The sequence below is a fragment of the Muscardinus avellanarius genome (assembly GCF_963383645.1).
Source record: "Muscardinus avellanarius genome assembly, chromosome: 6".
Lineage (NCBI taxonomy): Eukaryota > Metazoa > Chordata > Mammalia > Rodentia > Gliridae > Muscardinus > Muscardinus avellanarius.
In genome coordinates this window covers 30879670-30893603 of record NC_137791.1, presented here as the reverse complement: position 1 = coordinate 30893603, position 13934 = coordinate 30879670, and the positions used below count along the sequence as shown (strand labels likewise).

The 13934-nt window shown below is 38.9% G+C and overlaps 1 protein-coding gene across 1 annotated transcript in view; it reads left to right on the top strand.

Moving 5' to 3' along the window:
* Positions 1-13934, top strand: part of SPMIP2 (sperm microtubule inner protein 2) — a gene marked incomplete at both ends in the record, with an annotated part of 171220 nt that overhangs the window by 103923 nt on the left and 53363 nt on the right. The window contains one exon of the mRNA XM_080697165.1: positions 12507-12565. Coding sequence (XP_080553291.1) covers positions 12507-12565 — 59 coding nt within the window. The remainder of the gene's footprint in view (positions 1-12506; positions 12566-13934) is intronic.

Sequence of the window (13934 nt, the reverse complement as noted above, 5' to 3'; positions counted from 1 at the left end):
TATTTTTTTTCTTTTTTTTCTTTTTTTTTTAAATTTGTGCACTGTATTCATACATCATAGTAGGATACATACTTTTGTAGACATACATGCACACTTTTCCCAGTCAGCCCCCACCCAATCCCCACCCTATTCTCTCCCTATCCCTCCCTCCCATACTTGGCTTAGTAGTTGACATCTAGTATTAGGGCAATTTATCTAAAATTAAAAATGATAATCTCACATAACAGTTTCATTTGTCTGATACCAAGCTTTTGATGACTTAAAGATAACATTTCAATATTTCTTTTTGCTTTCTTTCTTACCAGAGAATATTTTTTTCTATTTTTTAGGTGAAACTATCATATATTTATATATTTATTTTCAGAAAAAAATCTATCCTAATATGGAATATGGACTCTAGGTACCCAAAACGATCTTGAAAAAGAACAAAGCTAGAAGATATATATTTTCTGATTTCAAACCATATAAAGCTACAATAATTGAAACAGTGTAGTACTATTCTAAAGGCAGATATATAAACCATTGGAGTTAAATACAAGCCTAGAGCTAAATTCTTCCCTATATTGTCAAGTTATTTTTGACAAGGTTTCCACGAACATTTGGTGGTAGAAATATTAATCTTTTAACTAAATATTGTTGAAAAATAATAATTACATGGAAAAGAATAAAATTGGACCCTTACCTAATCCCATATACAAATATTAACTCAAAATAGATAATAGACCTAAATATAAATCTTAAGACTATAAACTTTTAGGAGAAAATCTGGGTCATAAAACCTCACAACATTGAAATTGGCAGTGATTTCTTGGTTATGATTTCAATGGCACAGGCAACAGAGGAGTATACAAACTCCCTAAAAAATAAAAAAAAATTGTATATCCAAAGACAATGTAAACAGAGTTAACAGTTACTAATAGAATTGGATAAAATATTTCCAAATGCTATATCTGAAGGTATATTAATATTCCAACTAGAAATCCTAAAAATTAACAACAATAAAGGCAAACAATACCATTTAGAGATAGGTAAAAGACTAACATAAATAATGAATCTCCACAGATAACCAATCTTAGTTGTCTGTTGGATGGAAAATCTTGTTTCTCTAGTTCTGGAGTGTGTTACCTATTTCTTCTTTGTAGTTAATCTCTTTGAGTATTTTTTCTAGTGCTGGTTTTGAAGACATAAATTCCTTCAGTTTCTGTTTGTCATGGAAGCTTCTTATTTCTCCATATAATTTGATAGATAGTTTTGCTGGGTAGGAAATTTTTGGCTGGAAGTTGTTTTCTTTCAGAGTTTGGAATATATTACTCCAAGCCCTTCTGGCTCTCATAACTTGGTTTGGGAAGTCTGGAGTGATTCTAATTGGTTTGCCTCTGAATGTCACTTGGCCCTTTGTTTTTGTTGCCTTTAAGATTCTCTGCTTGGCTTCCACATTGGTCATTTTGACAATTATGTGGCGTGGGGATCCTCTTCTCTGATCCTGTCTAAAGGGAGTTCTATAAGTTTCCTGTACCTGTGTATCGACCTCTTGCTCTATGTCTGGAAAATTTTTTGCTATTACTTCCTTGAAGAGATTGTTGATCCCTTTGGTTTCACTTTCTTTTCCCTCCTCTATTCCAATTATTCTTAGGTTAGCTCTCTTAAAATGGGCCCATATTTCTTCAATATCAGATTCCTGCTGTCGGATATTTTTTCCTAGATTAGAAACTATGCGTTCATTTTTGGATTGCTCATCTTCTAAGAGCGAGATTCTGTTCTCCATGTGTTCTAATCGGTTGTTTATGCTTTGAATTGAGGCCTTTACTTCATTAATTGCATCCTTTATCTCTTTTTGGCTCTCTCTGAGTTCTTTTCGAAGCACCTCTATTATTTCTACAGTTATTTTCCTGATTTGATCTTCTAGAAATCTCTGATTTTCTGTTTTATCGGGTTCTGATGTGGGGTTGTGGGCATTTATTGCTCCAGTATTATTCCTCTTTCCCATGATTTCAGATGTTTGTGCCTTCTCTGGGTTCTTCCCTTGGGTCACTATGACTTCACTTAAGGTGTTCTGGATCTCGAGTCTGTAGTATCTCAGACCCCACTACTCCTTTACTGGGTTGTATCACAGAGTCTCCGACCCAGAGAGTCGATAGAGGCTGCTTTAGACTGTGGGGGGTGCCATGTTGCACGTTCTCCTATGGTGTGATATCTCTGCCACCGCCCCTCCCCCACTGGGTCAAGACCCAGGGAGTACAGTACTGGGATTTCTCCTCTGTGGCCCGCAATTTGACTCACTGTTCTTGAGTACACAGATGTAGCTGTACTGGCCTCGCTGAATTCGGTGCTGCTGCCGCCGGTGGCAATATGGCGCTGCTGCTACGCCCTCGGCTGTGGGGCTGGTGTTTTTCTTCTTGGTTTTGATTTCCACTATGAATCCCTGCAGCGTGTGCTGAGCTCAGCCACTGGGAGCTTTAGATGCTCTCTGCGCGGAGAAATCCCGCCTGACTGTTCCGCAGTGGCTCACCTCGGCTTGCTGTAGCCGTCCCCTGAATTCGCCGGTGCCACCGGCAGTATGGTGCTGCTGCCACGTCTGCCGCGTCCTCAGGCGTGAGGCCGGTGTATCTCCTCTGTGGCTCTGTTCTCAGTCCGCTTTCTCTCTGGAGCCTGGTGATTTTTTGTTTCACTGATGATGGTGTTTTCTGGCTATGAAAGGCCCTGATTTTGTGGTAATGGAGATTTGTTGTTAGCGGGGCTCTTAAGCCCCGCTTTTCTCAGTCGCCATCTTCCCGGAAGTCCTCGCCATTATATAATTTAGAAAAATCAGTTCAGGCCAGGCATGGTGGTGCATGCTTGTAATCCCTCCACTTGGGAGGAAGAGACCAGAGGATTGCACTGGTTTAAAGCCAGCCTTGCTGGCTTAGACCCTGTTTCCAAATTAAAAAAAAAAAAAAAAAAAAAAAAAAAAAAAAATATATATATATATATATATATATATATATATATATATATACATACATACATACATATATTAGGTCTGGGAGTATAGCCTGGAGGTAGAAGGGTTTCCAGGAACCTCAGTACCACCACACACACACACAAAAAAAAAAAAACCAGAGAAGAAAGAAAAGAGAAAAAAAAGGAAAAATCAATTCAACAGCATGAATTGGACATTGAAGAGATGTGGGCACATCTTAAAAGAGCTAATCTAAGAATAATAGACATATAAGAGGGAAAAGAAGGTGCAACCAAAGGGATCAACAATCTTTTCAAAGAATTATATCAGAAAAATTTTCAACATAGAACAAGAGGTTGATATGTAGGTACAGAAAACTTATAGAACCCCCTTTAGACAAGATCAGAAAAAAGGTTCACCACACCACATTACAGTCAAAACTGACCAATGTAGAAGCCAAGAAGAGAATCTTAAAGGCAACAAAAACAAAAGACCAAGAGACATTCAGAGGTAAACCAATTAGAAACATTACAGAATTTTCAAACCAAGTCATGAAAGCCAGAAGGGCTTGGAGTACCATATTCCAAATTCTGGAAGAAAACAACTTGCAGCCAAAAATTTCCTACCCTGCAAAAATATCTCTCAAATTAGACAGGGAAATAAAAATCATTCATGACAAAAATAAAGCTGAAATAATTTATGTTTTCCAAACCAGTACTAGAGAAAATACTCAAAGAGATTAACTGCAAAGACAAAATAAGTAATATATGCCAGAACCTGAGAAACAAGAATTTCCATCAAGCAAGCAACTAAGCAAAGAACAAACACTACCTCAAACAGAAATTAAACTCAATATGTTAGGAACTAAAAATCATCTCTCAATAATCACACTGAACATAAATGGTCTCAATTCCCCAAAAGACATAAGGTGGAAAAATAGATTAAAAACTAAAATCCACCTATTTGCTGCCTGCAGGAAACATACTTTACAAGTAAAGATAGTAACAAACTAAGAGAAAAGGCTAGAGCAAGGTAATCCATGGCAATAGAACTTGAAGACAAGCAGGAGAAGCAACTATGAAGTCAGACAAGTTAGACTTCAAGCCCAAACTTATTAGACGAGACAAAGCAGGTCATTTTTACTGATAAAAGGGAAAATACAGCAAGAGGAAATAACAATAGTCATCATTTATGCCCCAAACATAAGTGCAGCTACTTTCATAAAGCAAACTCTTTGAGTCACACATAAGTCATACATAAATCCCAATACAATACTACTGAGAGACTTCAACACCCCTCGCAGATTGCTAGACAGATCTTCTGGACAAAAGTTCAGGAAAGATGCCTCAGGCCTAAAAAACATGATAAACCAAATAGACCTATTAGACACATATAGAATATTTTACCCAACTACAGCAGACTTCATATTTTTCTCAGCTGCTCACAGAACCTTCTCTCAAATCCTGGGTCACAAAGTGAGCACTAGTAAATTCAAATAATGTGACATACTTTCCTGTGTCTTTTCAAACCATAATGAAATGAGACAGAAATCAACTATAAGAAAACAAAGAGAAACCACATAAATATGTGAAGACTGAACACCACACTGCTGAACGAAGAATAGGTCATAGAAGAAGTAAGGGGTAAAATCAAGAAATTCCTAGAAATAAACAAAAATAGAGATATATCAAAACCTCTGGGACACTTTGAAAGCAGTATTAAGAAGAAAATTCATAGCACTGAATGCCCACATAAAATGAACAGAAAATCACCAAATAAATAACCTAATGACATACCTCAAAGCTCTTGAAAAACAGAAACAGTCTAATCCCAAAGCCAGTAGAAGACAGGAAATTATTAAAATCGGAGCAGAAATCAATGGAATAGAGAATAAAAAATTTCAGAAAATCAACAAAACCAAAAGCTGGTTTCTTGAAAAAAATTAACAACATAGATAAACCACTAGCCAACTTAACCAAAAATAAGAGACAACCTATCCAAATTACCATGACCAAGTAAGGTTCATCCCAGGGATGCAAGGCTGGCTCAACATCCATGTAATTCATCACATAAACTGAACCAAAGACAAAAATCACATGATAATTTTAATAGATGTTGTAAAAGCATTTGACAAAATCCAACATCTATTTATGCTAAAAGCACTGTAGAGAATTAGAATAGAAGGAACATACTTCAGCATTATAAAGGCAATCTACAATAGGCCCACAGCCAACATCATATTAAATGGGGGAAAATCTATGAGAAGTCCCCCTAAAAACAGAAACAAGATAAGGATGCCGATAGAATGGGAGAAGATTTTTGCCAACTATTCCTATTAGATAGAAGACTAATATCTAGAAAATACAGAAAGCTCAAGAGACTCACAGCTAAGAAAACAAATAACCCAATCAAAAATGGGCAAGTGAACTAAATAGACACTTCACAGAAGAAGAAATTCAAATGGCCAGTAAATGCATTAAAAATGTTCAACATCATTAGCAATCAGAGAGATGCAAATCAAAACTCCCCTGAGATTTCACCTAACTCCATCTAGAATGGCAATCATTCAAAACACAAACAACAACAAATGCTGGCAAGGATGTGGAGAATACATTGTTGATGGGATTGCAAATTAGTACAACTACTTTGGAAAACAGTATGGGAGATCCTCAATAGAATGGGAACAAACCTACCATATGACCCAGCAATACCACTTCTAGGTATCTACACGAAAAAAATGGAAATGAAACTACCAGACTAATGCATATGTATCTATGTTCTTAGCTGCACAATTCACAATTGCCAAACTGTGGAACCGGCCAAGATGTCCATCAACAGATGAATGGGTTACAAACCTATGGGATATGTACACAATGGAATTTTACTCAGCCATAAAGCATATCAAAATTGTTATTTCACCAGGCGTGTGGCACACACTTGTGATCTCAGCATTCGGGAGGCTGAGACTGGAGGATCGTGGTTCGTGGACAGGCTCAGCTACATAGTGAGGCCCTCCACAACTTAGTGAGACCCTGTTTCAAAAATAAAAAATAGGGCAGGGGGTGTAGCTTGGAGGTCAAATGCCCCTGGGTTTCATCCCCAGACCCGCAAAAAAAAAAAAAGGAAAAAATTGTTATTTACAGGGAAATGGATGGAACTGGTTATGCTGTGACATTAGTCACAAAAAATAAGAAAACGATGTTCTCTTTAATATGCAGAGGCAAGGGAGTAAATGAGTCATAGGAGGAACTCTAGATGAAGAAGGAGAAACTATAGATGAGCAAATCAGGTGACCTAACTGAGGGGGTTGGGAAGGGGGGAAGGGAAATTCCCTAATGTACATGATATTCATTCACAAACATATAAAAAATCAATCACTGGGCCAAACATGAGAAGGAGAGAGGGAAGAGGGATTGGGGTGAAAGTTGGGTAAGGGCTAAATGAGTGATGTGTGCATGTATGTCTCCATCACCTTGTACTCCATTAAGATGCACAACTACAATGCACCAATAATTTTTTTTTTAAAGCTGGACATGTTAGTGCACACTTGTAATCCCAGTACTTGGGAGGCTGAGATAGGAGGATCCCGGTTTGTAAACAGCCTCAGATACTTAGTGAGGCCCTCTGCAACTTAATAAGACCCTGTTCTAATAAATCAAGAATAAAGAATAGGGCTGGGGTGTAGTTCAGAGGTAGAATGCCCCTGGATTCCATCCCCTGTACTGCAAAAAAAAATTTTTTTGATAAAAAGAAATGATGTTTCAGGAGTTAACTATATTTATCATGATTTAATCATTACACAATGTACACATGCAGTGAGACATTAAATATACAAATATATAAATATACAATTTATGTATGTTAAAATAAATTTGAATGCTGATTAAAAAAACAAAAATGATTGATAGTTTTAAAAAGTGTAGTGCATTTGGTAGCTAGCAACCCTGCCACATTCTACTGGGTGTCACAGCCCCAAGAGACCTGGGCTCTGGGCTAAACACAGTGCTACCCCTCTTTCACAGAGAAGACAAACAGTTAATTATTGTTGAGTTAGAAAACAAACATCCTGATTTTCACATCTTTTGTTAGGATGTGGAAATGTGGGCAGAATGAAAGAAAGAAAAGAACCCAGTGCCATGTGAAGCACACTGGATGATCTTGTCCCTTAATGAAGGAAAGCTAAAAATACCCTATGATGCTACTAACTTTTGCAGGATTTGACATATCTAAACATGGACATCACTTTTTTCTAAAAACAAAACAAGCCACAGGCCTCTTAGAATGAGTAATTAAGCATATGCCATAATTTTTAAACAGACTTTGTTTGCTGATGGATGATAAGGACACAGAACATTAAGATCGGCTGCCTTACAATGGGTTCTACTAAAACTGTGGTCTGATTGTAACAGCTAGGCTCTTTCAGGTATATTGTAAAAGAATTCTGATTTACGCATCTTCTATAATATCACAAGTGCAGGTGAACAGGATAAGATTCCAGGACATCTGTTTTCTAAATCTAGCGTTGATCTTGCCTTTATAAGATCACTGGGGGAAATCCTTAAATCATTATAAATTTATGATGGTGGTTTCCCCTCTGGTTCATATACAACACTCCCAGAGCACCTTAGTTGTGTTGACAAAAATGCATAGAATGCAGAGCAGAGGAGACCAGGAGTCTGGAATTATCTGTCCTTTTCCCAGGACTAAATCTAAGAAATCAAGGAAGCTGCAGGAGAAAATTAGAAACTATTCATTACATATGGGGATCTTAGCCATATGGTCCTCACTCTGTGTTTGGGCACAGATGGTACCCACTAGAGGAATCTAATCTGTGACCTGTTTCAGTGGGGAAGAAGTCATGGAAAAGCTTCTCTGTGTTGTTGCTGAAGTTTCTAGTGTGACTATTATCTTCGACTGTGCTGCGCAGTCCCATGATACACCGCAAGTGGTTAAAGCAACTCGAGGTCTGAGGCTTGTATTTGTCTTTACACTGACAACATCGGTGCCGCTCATCCCACCCCACCGCCTCCTCCTGCCTCCCATGGAGCCAGTGATCATCCAGAAATGAGAGATGGAGACTTCGTTGCTCCCCCCCCCTCCATGCAGCATTTTTGTTGAGAAACTAAGTTGGAAATGGAGAGAAATGAATCTTTAAGTATGCATTAGATTAGCAATTATTTGACTCGGCTTATTCAATAAAAACATTTGAAAACTTTTTTTTCTAACACTGATATGCTATTAGAGTTCACAATGCCTGAACTACTCCCCTACTTGTAAAGTTAATTGGACAATTAACTTGGGGAAAACTCACTTTTAACCTTACAATTAACCATAGTAGCTAGCACGTTAGAAAGCTCCAAGGGTGAGTACGATTGCAAATCGGGCACTTGATTATATTTCAGTAACTGTGCAAAGAGCACACAGAGAGACTCGGGAAGCTTGTGTGCAGCTTTTCTGTAGTTCAAATAATGGAATGCACTCGGATTTCAGACTCTGCTAGGAATAGTCAACCAACTTGGCTAAAGGGCTGATGTCAGACATGTTGCGGGGTGAAATGTGCGTGGTGTTTGTGTGGGGAGAAGTAATCCCCCCCCCACCACACAAACAGACAAACAGAAAAACCGTGGATTCTTGTCTTAAGCTAAGAATAAATATTCATGGCTTGGACAGCTGCTGAAGATTTAAAGAAGTTTATTAAAAAGACAGAAATACAGAAGATAGTTACAGCCCTGTGCGGGAGCGGGATGAAAACTGAACGTGGCTTATAAACTGAAGTGGATAGTAAGGAGCTTTTTATTTTTCCTTTTTCTCTCCCATGCTAGTCTGACTACGTGTGTGTGTGTGTGTGTGTGTGTGTGTGTGTGTGCATGTGTGTGTGTGTGTGTTACTGGGGATTGAACCTAAGGGCATTTTATCACTGAGCTATACCCCCAGCCCTTTTCATTTTTTATTTTGAAACAGGGTCTCACTAAGTTACAGTGGGCTGGCCACGAACCTTTGCTTCTCCTATCTCAGCCTCCCAAGTACTGGGATTACAAGTATGTGCCGCCACCTCTGGCTCTATTTTTTTTTTTTACAATGCTTGGTTTTCCCATCTATAAAATGGGGGTTATATTGGTTTTCTATTGCTCCACAACAAATTCAGCAATTTAAAACAACGCCCATCTGCTTACAGGTGTTTAAGTCAAATTCAGGACCCGAGCACCACTGGGTTATCTGCTATGGCCACTCAAAGAGGAAAACAGGGTGTCAGCTGTGGTTGTGATCTCTTCTAAGGCTTGCGGTCTTTTCCAATACACGTGGTTAGGGTGGACTTCCATCCTTGTGGTTGCAGGGATGTCTGTTAGCCAGGGGTTATTCTCAGCCTCGAGAGGAGGCCCAAATTCCCTACCACATGACTGCCTTCACTTTTAAAACCAGTAATGGAGAATCTTCCCTGTGTCAAACCCCATCTCCTGCTTCAAATCCCTTTGCTAAGAAAAGGCCAGGTCCTTTAAAGAATTCCCCTGATTGGGTTCAGCCCACTGAGAGTAATCAGTGCAGTCGACTGATTCGGGGACCTTAGCACCTGGCTGGTATTTGGTGAGCTATCTCAAGAACGTGTTTTTCCCATGGGATTAAAATCTTGAAGACTCTCAAATTCTATACCAGGGATAGTAATAATCCCTTAGAGTATTTCTAAACAGATCGAGTCATGTATGTAAAGCACTTAGCACAGTATTTCGTGTAAACAAGTCAGTAAATGAGACCCACAGTACTAATGTCTCTATAGGCTGTATTTTCCTACTGCCTGGGCTTTCGAACCCTTGAAACAGGACAGGATGTGTTCACCATTTGGATGCTCCACAGAAAGCAGAGACACTGAGCCACAGTAACAAACCATAAACCGAATGTCTATTTGCAGAAAGTTGATGCATTTATTCAAATTATTTAAAAACACTTCAGTTAAAAAACAACAGCAACAAAGGAACAAGACCAGGATATCATTTGGGTTAAATTCAAGCCCATCTAAATGTGGCATCAAATGAAATATGGGTTCCTGCATTGTTCTTTATTTTTTTATTTTTTATTTTTTGCTTTTACAACAAGAAAATGTACTGTAGTGTCCATGCCTTAAATACTGACATTTCTCAGAAAGAATTGTTTTGTTTCTACCCATGCTCTGAATATAAAATGAATACTTCAAATGCCCCATTCATGTAAAGGCCTTTCTGCCTCTTTCTCCCTTCAATGGTTCCAGTCTAGAATGGCGACATTATGCAGTTTGGTAATCTGCTACCACAATGGCACTGCTTCTCACTGGCTGTGGGAAGAAAGACATCTAAAGGGTTAACAGTAATATTTTGCAAATGGAGAAAAATACATTAGCATGAGAAAAGGTGGCCTTAGGGGATTTTTCCACTCAGCCCTTTGGTACTGTGAGCTCTATGTTACCAAGGAAGCGGGAGAAGAAAACCCTAGTGTCTCTGCATTCTCGAGATACACCACCCTGTATTCACTCCAGTGTGAGAAAGACCTCGGAGTTACAAAGATGGAAAAAGTGGTTCTTTCTAGAAGAGGAAGCTAAACTTGGATACACGAAGAAGAGCATCACGGAGTATCATAAAGCAAGAGGGTCCCTCAGGCATCAGCTCTAAAAAGATACCCTGAGTGTGTGAGGACGAGACCCCAGGTGGTTTGAGGTTAAGAATGAAGGTCTTAAACAATGATACAAATTTTTAAACTAATGAACCCTGAATATCTGCAATTAATTTAACTGAAATTTAACAACTAGCTTCCCAAGTACTGGACTCACAGGTGTGCACCATTGCACACAGTTTATTGTTTAATTTATTTTTATTTTTATATTTATTTATTTATATTTATTTTGGTGGCACTGGGGGTGGAACCCAGGGACTTTCTACCTCCGGGCTATGCTCCCAGACCCATTTTATATCTTATTTGGAAACAGGGTCTCAGTAAGTTGCTGAGAGCCTCACTAAGTAGCTGAGGCCGGCTTCGAACCTGTGCGATCCTCCTGTCTCAGCCTCCTAAGTGCGGGGATTACAGCGTGTGCCACCACGACCGGCTTGTTTAATTTTTTTGTGGTACTGGGGAGCTACATCCCCAGCCCTATCTTTTATTCTTTATTTTGAAAGAGGGTCTCACAAGGTTTCTGAGACTAAATCACTAAAGCTGGTTTTGAAACTTGTTTTGCAGCAGGGTCTCACTAGTTTGCTGAGAGTCTGACTATTGCTGAGGCTGTCCATGAGTCTGTGATTCTCCCATCTCAGCTTCCCAAGTACTGGGATTTCAGGTGTGCACCACCATGCCTGGCTAACTGATAAGTAGTCTTATTATCAGCTTCTGCACACATTTTCCAGGACTTGGATGACCGTTAGTTTATGCTACTCTAATTTTTTTCTGTACCAGGATATTCTAACTCTGAGCTACACCCCAGCTTTATTTTTAGTTTGAAATAGGGTCTCACTAATTACATTGCACCAGTATATTATATATATATATATTTGTATTTATATACATATCTCTATATAATACATATAAAGAAATAGGGTCTTGTTAAATTACCCCACACTGGCCTCGAACCTGTGATCCTTCTGTCTTAGCCTGCCAAGTACTGAATTACAGGCATGTGCTACCATGCCTAGCTATTTCAATTTTTACTAACCAAAAATTACATCTTCTTACTTAAGAAAGACCCATCTCTTGAATAAAATAACACGTCTTCTTTTTAAATTTTAAAACAGAGTCTTGCTAAGTTGCTGAGTGTCTTGTTAAACTGCTGAGGGCTTGAATTTGTGATCCTCCTGTCTTAGCTGGGGTTTTCTTTTCTTTACTTTTCTTTCTCTCTTTCTTCTTTCTTTCTTTCTTTCTTTCTTTCTTTCTTTCTTTCTTCCTTCCTTTCTTTTTTTTTTTTTCTTTTTTGCAGTACCAGGGATAGAACTCAAGGGCATTCTACCTCCGAGCTACACGCCCCCCCAGCCCTATTTTTTATTCTTTATTTTGAAATAGGGTTTCACTGAGTTGCACAGGGCTTCACTAAGTAGTAGGTGAGGCTGTCCACGAACAGTGATCCTCCTGTCCCACCTCCCGAATTCTGAGATTACAAGTGTGCGCCACCACGCCCCACTTGGTGATAGTCAATGGTCAACTCTGAAACCCTTTTCTTTATTTAATATTTTCTCACTGAGTCTCTCTCTCTGTGTGTGTGTGTGTGTGTGTGTGTGTGTGTGTGTGTGTGGTATTGGGGTTGAACCCAGGGGAATTCTACCTCTGAGCTATACCCCAAGCCCTATTGTGTTTTTAATTGAAACAGGGTCTCACTAGGTTGATGAGAGCCTCACTACTTTCTGAGGCTGTCTTTGAACACGTGATCCTCCTGTCTCAGCCTTCCAAGTACTGGGATTACAGGTGTATGCCACCATGCCTGGCTGATTTCCTTTTAGCTGAATTTAGTTTCTCTTCTGCTTCCCTGCCTGGCTTCCCTTTTGGCTGGGAATGTAGACCCTTAGATGTGTTGGTCCCTGTTTACCTTGGGATGATAGTACATTCATTTTCTTTGTTTCAGTATGGAGAACTAAGTCTTGATGCAATTGACAGGTTAACTCACCGATATCAAAACCCATGGTAAGTAGACATAAATATATTTTCGTTTTCTTCCTAAATTAGTAACACAGTTTTCTTTTTCTTCTAGGTTTAGGTAAGGGAATAAAGGAATAAAGCAAACATAGAATAAGAAACTGTTAGAATATGGTGAACAAAAGAGATACGTGCCTCACCCATTGAGACTGGCAACTGAATGATTAGAATAGTTTCAGCTTTATAAGCGATGCTTTCTGAGCAGAGCTGGGTGGTACGATCCTATAATCCCAGCATTTGGGAGGCTGAGACAGGAAGATCACAGGTTCGAGGCCAGCCTCAGAAGCCTAGTTAGAAGAGACCCTCAGCAACTTAGTGAGACACTATTTCAAAGAAAAAAATTAAAAGAGCTGGGGTAGATCTTAGAGGTAGAATGCCTGAATTCAATCCTCAGTACCAAAGAGGAAAGAAAGAAAGAGATGAAGAAAAAGAGAGAAAGAAAATTCTTTCTGTGAAAAAAATGATATTAAGTTTAAGTTTTTGGTGAAAAATGTTCATTTCATGCTGTTGGCCTGGAAACTATAATATCAGAAAACACTGTCTAATAAATGCAATCCTACTAAAGTCACATAATGGCTTGAAATCATGCTATCTTAAGATAGCTCCTAATAAAAAACAAACACGTCTAGCTCAAAGCTTATTAAATTACAGAAAAAGAGCAAAACGCTGGGCTTGCCAATTAGATGGAACATATATTTCAAGTCCTGAGCAGGAAGGGGTCAATCACTATTGCTCTTAAAAGACTGTGGATTAAATATTGTATTTGTTATCAGAGGATTTTGGTCCCCACGGTTTCTGGGACCTACTTTACCTACTTTTTAATTTTGAAGGACAAATGTTTAGCATGTACAAAATTATTGGATTTTAGTCCCTTTCTCCTATACTACCACAACACAAACCGTATCAAATGGAGACAAGACTTCAGAGCCCATGTCGAGCGCCTCTCGGGAGCCAGGTGATACACGCCTGTAAACCAGCTTCGAGGGAGACCGAGGCAGAAGGATGGCAAGTTTGAGTCCTGCCTGGGCAACGTAGCAAGACCCTGTCTCAAAATAAAGAATGAAAAGGGTTGGGGATATAGTTCAGTAGAATTTTAAAAAATCTGTAGAGGTTAATAAAAGATTCCAGGTTAATAAGAGATCTCCTGGAGCAATTCCTATAACTTATTAGGCATATCCTCTAGTTAAACCCATACAGAAATAGTTACACTTTATTATTACATGAAATGCACATGTTCTCATTAAAATATCCTACTTCATTTGTTTAAATGGCATTGCTGCTGCCGGGCGGGAGGCTGAGACAGAAGGATCGCGGTTCGAGGACAGCCTCAGCTACTTAGTGAGGCCCTCTGCAACTC